At 41.3% G+C, this 10,798-nt stretch overlaps 1 protein-coding gene across 1 annotated transcript in view; it reads right to left on the reverse strand.

Moving 5' to 3' along the window:
* Positions 1 to 4,667, reverse strand: part of LOC102486331 (keratin, type II cytoskeletal 6A-like) — a 7,152-nt gene extending 2,485 nt beyond the window's left edge. The window contains 7 exon segments of the mRNA XM_014584242.2: positions 981 to 1,113; positions 1,882 to 2,046; positions 2,437 to 2,532; positions 2,689 to 2,749; positions 3,096 to 3,310; positions 4,142 to 4,181; positions 4,183 to 4,667. Coding sequence (XP_014439728.1) covers positions 981 to 1,113; positions 1,882 to 2,046; positions 2,437 to 2,532; positions 2,689 to 2,749; positions 3,096 to 3,310; positions 4,142 to 4,181; positions 4,183 to 4,625 — 1,153 coding nt within the window. The 5' untranslated portion in view covers positions 4,626 to 4,667.
* Positions 4,668 to 10,798: the final 6,131 nt, after the last annotated feature.

Here is a 10,798-nt window from a genome sequence, read left to right on the forward strand (position 1 = left end):
CATGCACTCGCCAGAAAGACAGAGAGAAACAGAGAGACAGAAAGTGAGAAATCACCCCCCACGGGGGATGGCTACACCATAAACCCTTCCCCTCCATTCTCCTCTTAGGATTTTGGGCATGTACGTACATGTGCCAGGCATGAGTTTAAGCCACCAAGTCCGGGACTCGAACCATAGTCTATGACATGGGAGTCTAATGACATAGCCATTATGCCAATTGCTGGTCCCCAGCTAGAACCATTTTTGATGGTCACACATGCATGCCAGAATAACATATCAAATTACCAATTACCAATATCCTCATCTGAGGTGGCAAACATCAAATGAGATTACTCTGAGACCTTGCCTCCTCACCTCAGAGTCATTTACCTATTTCTTCGTCTCTTGCATTTATTCCACTTTTCTTTCCCAACTTAGTCCTTTGCAATTTCCAGTGTGATTGAATTGTAGAGTAAACCCTTTTCTTTTCTCTCTTTCTTTTTTGTTTTATTGCTATAGGGCATGTGCACTCTCAGAGAGAGATATTGCAAAAGAGGAAGAGGGGAAGAGCAACCCCTAATGGGTGGAGTCATGCCACAAACCCTTCTTCCCCATTTTTATATCCTGTCAGGATTTGGGGGACAAGTACACATGCATCTGGCATATTTTTCAAGCCATCAGGGCCAGGATTCAAACTGTGGTCAGCCATGTGGGATCCAGCTCCCTTAACTACTAGGCCATGGGGCTGACCCAAAGTAAACCCTTTTCAATATTTCTAGACTATTTTCATGGCCTTGAGAAGTCATGATTGCTTCTTTCCATTTGATTGTACTGTACTCTGGGGTAGCATCCTTGACTTCTAACCAGAGGGTTTTCACTGAGGGTAAGACCTGCATGTCCGTTCATCTATGCTCTTCCATCGTTTCCAAGAGTTTTCCCAGATGATGGTTGATGACTATCTGATGGTCTGGAAGAAAATGACTTTCTCCATCATTTCCTACACTGTACCTGTTTCTTGATGTGGTCGATCTCAGATCTCAGTCTCTGGATCATGCGATTGATCTCAGCAATCTCCTGCTTGGTGTTGAGCAGGTCGTCCCCATGTCTGGCTGCTGTGACCTGCAGCTCTTCATACTGCAGGTGAGTGGGAGAGAGGCAGTGTACATGGGTATTCACATGAGAATAATGAATTAAATCTCTGAATTTGGTAAGTAATAAACTTGAACCTAATGGCTTCTCATAAAGGTTTTTATAAAAAGTTCATATTACAAGACTGATAGATACTGGGAAACTAAAGTTCAAACCACCCTTGTTATTGGAACACTGCCCACTTAGTCTCTCAGGGACTAGTAATGTTCTGTGCCATTTTCTAATATTATTCTATTTTTTTTCCTTTTTTTTGGAGAGGTTTTTTTCTTATTGGGCGCGTGCGCTCGCCAGAAGGACAGAGAGAGACAGAGAGATAGAAAGCAAGAAATCACCTCCCCAGAGGGGATGGCCACGCCACAATCCCTTCTCCACCATTCTCCTCTCAGGATCTTGGGCACACACGCACACATGCCCGGCGTGAGTTTAAGCCACCGGGTCTGGGACTCGAACCGCGGTCGACTACATGGGAGTCCAGCGACATAGCCATTACGCTAACTGCTGGTCCCTCTAATATTCTATTTTTAGGGTAAATAAAATCAAAGATTATATATGGTAACACTCTGCCTGCATTTGAGTTCTTTTGCTTGTAGACTTGAACATAAATTCTGTAAATGTCTACACTAATAGTACAGGGTATATGCTCTATGAAAGGACCCTAAATTTTGTTATATAGATTTATCTACTTAAGTACATAGCCTCTGGTTTTAGAGTGAAGCACAGGAATTCCTCAGCTGCTACCAACTCAGTACTCACTTTGATCTGGTACCAGGACTCAGCCTCAGCCCGGCTCCTCTGAGCAATCTCCTCATATTTGGCTTTGACTTCGGCGATGATGCTGTCCAGGTCAAGGTCACGGTTGTTGTCCATGGAGAGGACGACGGAGGTGTCTGAGATGTGGGTTTGCGTTTGAGATAGTTCCTGCAGAATGAAGATCATAAGACCTTTGCCTGGGGGCCAGCCAGGTGGCATGGGGGTTAGGGTGGCTGGATAACACATGGCCAACTGTTTGGTTGGAGTCCTGGCCCCAGCAGCTGGAAAATCATGCTGGGTACATGTGTGTGTATGCCCAAAATCCCAAGAAAAGAAGAGATTACAGTGTGGCCATCCTTCCCACCCCGCCCCTGGGGGGATGATTTCTCACTGTGCTTCACTCACTCTGCTCTTTCCAGGAGCACAAACACCCTACAGCAAACTAAAAACAAGGAAACAAAAAGACCTGCGCCTAGGGCATCCTTAGAAGTATTTAACACCAAGAATATTCTACCCCCTGCAGAATCCCATTAAGTAAAAGTGAATGGAGATTCTTACTGCTTCAAAGAAGGCTCTCAGGAAATTGTTCTCATCTGAAAGAGAATCCACCTTGGCTTGTAGTTCAACCTTATTCATGTAGCCAGCATCCACATCCTGAGGAGAGGCAACAACTTCAGTCAGCTGAGCCCAGCTTCCCAGTATCCTGTCTTCAAGTCTCCCTACAAATCCTCCTTTCAGATGGGGGCAGGACGCCACATGCTTGCCCTCAGCACAGAAACGGGAGCCTTTGTGGTAACTGAATTAATTTACCTTCTTCAGAGTCACAAATTCATTCTCTGCTGCTGTGCGCTTGTTGATTTCATCTTCATATCTACAGGAAAAAAGGTATGAGATACACCTGAGTCAGTGGGTAGCTGACACATAAAAGGGAGTCTGAAATTTAGTAGCTTCTGTCATTTGAATGCATTCAAATTTATCTTTCTGCCACAGAGAACCTAAAAGATCATTTTTATTGTTACTACATTTTTTACCTTTTCTGTCTCCCACATTTTTCTATAACCCTTCTTTGTTTTTACAGGTTTTTTTCTTATAATTTTGATTTTCATTTCCATGAACATGTTTTGCTAAGAAACGAAGCCTATATCCAGACCAGGCCACCAGATAGTCTTGAGGTGTGTACTTCAGAAAACTGAGCCCATTCCTCTTCTGTAACTCACTTGTTCTTGAAGTCCTCCACCACATCCTGCATGTTTCTGAGCTCCGAGTCCAGGTGGCCTCTCTCCCCCAAGATGCTGTCCAGCTGCCTCCTGAGGTTGCTGATGTACTGCTCAAACAAAGGCTCGAGGTTCTGCCTCACAGTCCTGGTGCCCTGCTCCTGGAGCAGGGTCCACTTGGTTTCCAGGACCTTGTTCTGCTGTTCTAGGAGCCGCACCTGGAGAGGAGATGAGATGGTCACTTGTTAGAGAAGAAGAAAAGAAGAAGTGTCTGTGTCATCGGGTTGCCAAGCAGGCATGGGCGTCTGCATGACACACAGGCATAGGCCAGGAGCCCTTTTTCTCCCCAAGTCCTTTTTCTTTGTAGCCCTCTGATCTCCAGATTTCTTCCATGGTCCAATTAGGTACAATTTTAGAGCCAAATCAATGACTTTCAACATTTCTTCTCCGTCTCTTGAAAAATATAAGCATAAATCTAGGTTTAAAATAGTAGTTAACCTTCTATTGTATGATGAGTTTTTATTTGACGTAGAATCTAAGTTAACAGGTAGGCTAAGTGTGGCCTAGTGATTAGATTTCACTGTACCTTCCTATTTAGTGCACGAGTCTCGTCCACAATATCCTGTCTTCGTCTTCATTCTCTGGTCCTAGAATATATTAGTTTTTCTACAGATTACATAAATGTTTCTGATTTTTTAAAATTTTTTCTCTACCAGCCACAGTGTCCATTTTCTTATTTTATTTTTCCTTTTCCCAAAGCTCTGGAGCATTTTTCTCTTAGGCCATTCAGAAGAAAGAGTGTATACATTTTCTTCTTCCATTGCTTTATCTGTGCTTCTAGGTCATCAAAAGTGGAGAGTTCTCTCTAGGTGAATGAGGGGTCTAAGAACCTCAGCAATTCTAAACCATTTCCATCTTCTGCTGCCCACTGTTGACATGGGGCCAATCTGGCATCCCTATGGCATCCCTCTTTCCTGATCTGCCCTGGTAGGAAGTTTATGGTTTCTTTGGTGTGGGTTCCCCTGTGGAGGGCAGGGCTCATGTCTCACCTTGTCGATGAAGGAGGCGAACTTGTTGTTGAGGGTCTTGGGTCCTCACCTGCTGGATGGTGGGGTCGATTTGCAGGTTCAGAGGAGTGAGGAGGTTCTGGTTGACGGTGACCTCTTGGATGCCTCCAGGGGGACACACAGGGAAGCCAGCTCCACCACCGAGCCCAAAGCCACTACCAGCTCTACTGCCAAAACCAAATCCACTCCCAGCTCCTCCTCCAAAGCCAAAACTGCCTCCAACTCTGCCACCATATCCGCCACTGATGGCACAGCTGCCCCCTCCGCTGGAGATCCTCTTGGACGCCCCCAAGACAGAACTGCCAAAGCCAGCTCCTCCGCACACTCCACCAAGGCCACCACTGCCCCTGGAGCGGGACATGGAGACGCTGCTGAAGCCAGAGCGGTGGGCCCCGGGGACCCTGGCTGAGCTGGCACTGTAGCCCCGGCTGCTGCTGTGGGTCCTGATGGTGGATTTGCTAGTCATGCTTGCTGAGATGAGCAGGCTGGAGGAAGCTGAGAGGCTGGAGGGCAGAACTGAGAGAACTATGAGATGACTTCCTTGCAGGCGGCAGTTAATATATGGAGAAAATGGGCTGGGCTCAGTTCTGGAAGGTGACCTTGCAGATTGGGAAGGGCAGGGCTTTACAAACAATGAGGTCACAACTGGATTATTAAAACAGTTATTTAATACAGAGATTGTATTTTTGGCTTCCTTTAGTCAGAGCAATTCTTCTGCCTCCAGGTTTGACTTGATCTCAATACAATGAGACTATTCTTAATTCATTGAAGCTAAGATTTAGTCACTCTCTTAGAGATTCTGCACGTTCTTCTCTGTATGAGAAGGTACTGAGAGGTCTTCTCTTTCTAACCAGGACTTTTCTCTCAGGAGAGATACTGGAGATTTAAAATCACCTATTTTATATGCCTTAACAGAAAGACTGCCATTTCTCCTCAATGATTATAAATCTTAAATGTAGTTTTTCCTTTTATAAAATTTCAAACAAGTAGAGAAGTATATTTAAAATGTAATATCTCCTATATAGTTATTTCCCAAAGTTAATAATTTTTATCTCATGACTAGTCATTTCCTCCATACTTCCAATCAATTACCTCACCAACCTGAAATGGTCAGAAAGCAAATCAGATAAATCATATTATTTCTTCATAAAACTAGTCAATATTAATATCTAAATGATAGAACCCTTAAAAATATAATCAAAATACCATTTTATATCTTAAATATTTCTCTTTAACAGCAAGAATCTATTCAATCTTCAAATATCCCTACCTTTTCTATAACTTTTTTTTTTTTGGAGAGGTTTTTGCTATAGGGCACGTGCACTCGCCAGAGAGACAGAGACAGAGAGACAGAAAGCGAGAAATCACCCCCCAGGTGTGATAGCCACACCACAATCCCTTCTTCTCCATTCTTCTCTCAAGATCTTGGGCACGCACGCACACGCGCCCAGAGTGAGTTTAAGCCACTGGGTCCAGAACTTGAACCATGGTCGGCTACATGGGAGTCCGACGACATAGCCATTACGCTAACTGCTGGTCCCGTGGTAATATCTTTGACTGGGCTAATATGCAGTGTATGCATGCTGGGAAGATTCATTTTGTATGCTACAAAGATGTACAGTGATTAAATGTAAAAAAAGAAAAGAAAACAAAGGTAAAAAATAAAAATAATTTTAGAAAAGAAAAACCAAGTATCTCCAAGTATCTCTACACTTATTCATTTTTATCATTTAGTTGTCCAAATCAGGACCCAAACAAGTTCTATACATGCTGTATTTCAGAGATATATTTCTATATCTTTTAAACAATATGTTTAATATGTTTCCTCTCGCTCCCTTTCTCTCTCTTTTCTGGACAGGCTCTCACTATGTGGTGATCCTAGTACCTCAGCCTTCATTGAAATTATAGGCACATGGCATCATGCTTAGACTTTGGGTTGGAGCAAGAATTGAACCCAGGCCTTCCATATAGTCCTAGCCTGTGAAGCAGTGTTCAACAGTATATGCCATGAAGTCTGGGACAATAATAAGTATTTTAAATCATTAGAAATTTTGAATCTTCTATCATATTTCCTTGCAATTAATTCCTTATGAAAACCGGGGTAATAATCCATTGCAAGTTTTCAGTCTCTGTTTTGTTTGTTTGTTTGTTTTTTGTTTTGTTTTGTTTTGTTTTTTAATGGTGCATACTCACAATGTCTTATTTAGCATTCTTGGTATTTCCTGTAAACTGATGTTTAAAATTAGAAGCTTAATAAGATTCTCTTATATACTCAAGCATTTCAAATGCAGATGAAGTAGAATGCCTATTTAAATACTGAACATTTTTACTTAGACACTGATTTGTGTATTTGCAAATTAAATACATAATACGTTTTTAAAAGTTCTTTATTTTTTCCACAAAATATGCTTAAGAAACAAAATATATACTCTAGGCTGTTTTCTAGTCACCCATTTCTTTTTTTTTTTTTTTGAGAGGTTTTCGCTATAGGGCGCATGCACTCGCCAGACAGAGAGAGAGAGACATAGAGACAGAAAGCGAGAAATCACCCCCCAGGGGGGATCCGGGATGTGAACCACGGTCGAGTACGTGGGAGTCCAGTGACATAGCCATTACGCTAACTGCTGGTGCCCCAACCATCCATTTCTTGTATATGGAGCCACGCAATGTTAACAGTCCCTTATTGTGTCTTCTTTTCCCCCAAATAATTTTATCTTTAATAACCTGACAGTAGTTCAAAAATTAAAAAAACAAACAAACAAACAAAGGAGCTACAGAGACTGGGTTCCCAAAAGCTGGAGTGGTAAGGCTTCCCAGTTCAGAAATTAAGGAGTGTGGCTAGGGAGTCTTTGAGGGTAGCAGGCGGCAGAAGAGATGTGAAATATCGGGGACTCTCAGAGCACAGGCCATGGTGTTAGGAGGGTGGCTAGGTAGGCTTTGAGGGTAGCAGGAGGCAGAAGAGATGTGAAATATCGGGGACTCTCAGAGCACAGGCCATGGTGTTTCTTGATGGTGATTCTGTCTCCTGGTTATTTGTTGTCTGGGTAGGGCGAGCAGGATGAACTGAGCATATCTGCCGTCCCATTGGGTCAAATTTCTTCAATGTATAAACCCAATCTCCCTGTTCGTTAGGGCAATCCTGGAGAAACATGACGACCACACTGCACCCAGAGATTCTAATGCCTTCCATAGGTCTGTCTGCCCTGTCTCTCCCTCATTGTGTCTTCAAGTAACTTTACTTGGTTGTGTTCCCATGCTTCTCCTAGGGCGAGTATAATGTGCGTGTGTATGTGTGTGCATGTGTGTGTGTTTGTGTGCACATGTATGATAAAATGATAGTTTGTACATGTATAGTTCGCATTATAGAAATGTATCTTAAAAAGTGAATTATATTTATGTCTGTCTGAGTGTATTTTATGCATATAAAATATACTCACATATTAAAATATTCCATATATATATAAATACATATGTTGTCTCTTTGTTATACATATATCGTATCCACTCTGTCTCCCATGTCTGCATTTTCTCTAATTCTCCTTTAACACTCTAAGATCTGTTTGCTTTTATCTCTACCTGTATGCCCACTACTGTGCATTCAAACATTGTCTTTCCTTCTTGTGCTTTCAGTTTGACCTTTATTTCTATTTTGGCTTTATTTTTTCCCTTTGCTGCCTTTCTGAGCTCTGTAGACTAATATTTTGTCTTTTATTTCACTGTACTTTCCTTTCTTTCTCTTATTTTTTAATGCTTTTTATTGTTAATATTCTCTACCTTCTTTGGCTAAGTGTTCTTTATGTTCCTCTTGTTTCTCTAGTCCTTTATTTTCTTTAATGTATAGATATTTTGTGTGTCCTGAAATGGTTTCTTTTTGACTAGTGCTTATCTCTGAAAGAGATGAACACTGTCTGGAACTGCCATTTGAGGCAAGTATTCTGGGAGGAGGAGCAGGATCATATCTTGGTTAGGAATTCTCATTATGACTCAGAGCTATGTGAATAATTCTTTTATTCTTTAATTCCACCAAACCACAAAGATTTACTGCAGAATGGCTCACAATTCACATGGTCTCTGGTCTTTTTTGTCTCACCAAAATGCTGCCAGTTGCCTTCTTTTGGATTACTTATTCAACTCCTTACAGTTCCTTAAAACTTCATGATGAACAGAGTCTTGCTTCTAGCTCATATGCTTAGTTCTGATGTTGCAAACAAAGAATTCTTAAATTTTTACCAAGGATATACCTTTTATACTACTTAGTATGAATGACATGGCAACAATGCCAGGAATGTAGTAAAACTTCAATGTTAGGCTTTGTTTGGTTTTCCTTTGTGGTTACCATGTTGTTTGATTTTGATGTTTGTTGGTGAAAGTGTTCTTCACTGGCTTTTTCTGAGATTCATAGTTGTGGGCATCTCTGAGTTTTCCTAACAACTTTGTATTTCTTTATAACTATATTTGTTTATTTTGGTGGGGGAATCTTTTACTTCTGGTGTTTGAGGGTGGAGTCTATCATTACGTTGTTTCTTGCTCTCTGTTGTTCTTAGGTAGTTCTGAAAAGGGAGAATGATTGGCTTCTATGTCCTTTTGATAGCAACGTAATTGACTTTGATAGCTTCCTGTTTCCTGAGACTAGATGTCTCAGCTTTCCCTTGTACTCATTTCATAATAGGCATGGATCAGCCATTCCTTCTAATAACTGTGGCTTCTTTTATTGAGAGGCTATAGACATAAACTAGAAAATGGGCCTGGAAACTTTGTTATATGAGAGATTTTTTCCTATAGGGCATGTGTGCTCGCCAGAGAGATGGAGAGTGAGAAATAAAAAGTAGCAAGAGGGTTAGCCCTATAGCCTAATAGTTAAAGAGAGTTGAATCCCACATGGCCTACTATGGTTTGATTACTGGTCCTGGAAGCTTGAAAAACATGTTGGATGCATGTGTGCACGTGCCCTAAGCCCAACAGGATGGAGAAATATAGGAAGAAGGATTGTGGTGGTGTGATAATGTCCCATTGGCCAGGAGAGGGGGATGCTTTCTCCCTTTTTTAATTTTTTCTTCTCTCTCTTTGATGAACACATGTGTCCTTGGGCATAGAAAAGCATAGAAAAATACGTCATGACTTTTACAACAACCCAATAGATAGATAAATAGATGATAAATAGGTAGATAGATAATAGAGAGACAGAACTCCATGGTTTTAAGTGCAGCTCACTATGAAGTCCTGACCCTTCAGAATTTGCATTCCAGTGGGGAAAACAGACAATCTAGCGATGATCGTATGGAAAATGTAGTCAGTGAAAAGTGTGCCTTAACCCAGTCAGAAAAAAGTCTGACATAGGTTTTTAGACTTATTGCAATGAGGGAGACCAAGTACAGAGCAATGTAAGGCGTATCCCTATGTAAAGGGAAAGCTAGAGCTAATAGAATTAGGTGAAGAAAGGAGCTTAGAAAAAATTTAAGTGAAATAGTGCTCTAATAGACTCAAAACAAAGTAGAGCTGGGTGTAAAGGGGTCATAATTATGTCTAAAATGCAGGCTGAACTCATGGCTGTGTTTTCTTGGAAACTATTAATAAAGTCAAGCAAGATGTGATGTCCAGAAACTATCTGAACCCACACCTGGGCTAGAAATCAATGCTGTTTCTATGTCAAAGTAACTTAAGCCCTACTTAGGGTGTTTCACGTTTTACTGTTGTAATTCCAAACAGTAAAGTTCCTGATAGTCTATTGTTTTAGAGAGCCACATTTCTCAATGAATTTCGCACATGCGCCCAGTGTGAGTTTCAAGTCTCCGGGTCTTGCAAGGTCCGATCATGTGAAGTTCAGCACCTTAGTCACTACATCACCTGCTGACCCCTCAAAATAATTTTTTAAATGATAAAATAACTTGATAGCACTTGACGATTTAAAAATTTAGAAAGTACACAAACAAAAAACCAGATTTGTTGAGTCTACCAATCTGAGATAACAGCTATGATAATTTTAGCATATGAAGAGATTTCAAAAAGGTCATGGAGGGAACCAGCAGTTAGTGTAATGGCTATGTCGCTGGACTCCCATGTAGTTGACCGCGGTTCGTGTCCCGGACCTGGTGGCTTAAAACTCACGCTGGGTGCGTGTGTGTGCGTGCCCAAGATCCCGAGAGGAGAATGGAGGAGAAGGGATTGCGGCGTGACCATCCCCCCTGGGGGGTGATTTCTCGCTTTCTGTCTCTATGTCTCTCTCTGTCTGGTGAGAGCACACGCCCTATAGCAAAAACCTCTCCAAAAAAAAAAAAGGTCATGGAAAAATAGAATTAAAGAACAAGTTTATTTTGGCACAATAAACTTTCAAATTCATGCAAACCTTTTTTTCTGATAATATACCTAGTATGAGAGCAGTTGTCATTCAAAAAAGAGAATTGCTTGACACTTTGCCACTGTAACATATTCTTTTCATTAACTATTTATTTAAATTTATATTTTATCGCATGTCTTTACGGTATACGTTTCTTTTTCCAACACAAATACCATGCATGTCAGTCAAGACAAGGATATTACTACATACATTATCATCAGCAAATAGCTTCTCATTTTTTGCCAATTAAGCATACTTTCACCCTTTTTTTCTTCCTCTTACCCCTCCCTCCCTTCCATACTAAA

This window comes from Tupaia chinensis, unplaced genomic scaffold (assembly GCF_000334495.1).
Source record: "Tupaia chinensis unplaced genomic scaffold, TupChi_1.0 Scaffold146085_1, whole genome shotgun sequence".
Taxonomy (NCBI): domain Eukaryota; kingdom Metazoa; phylum Chordata; class Mammalia; order Scandentia; family Tupaiidae; genus Tupaia; species Tupaia belangeri.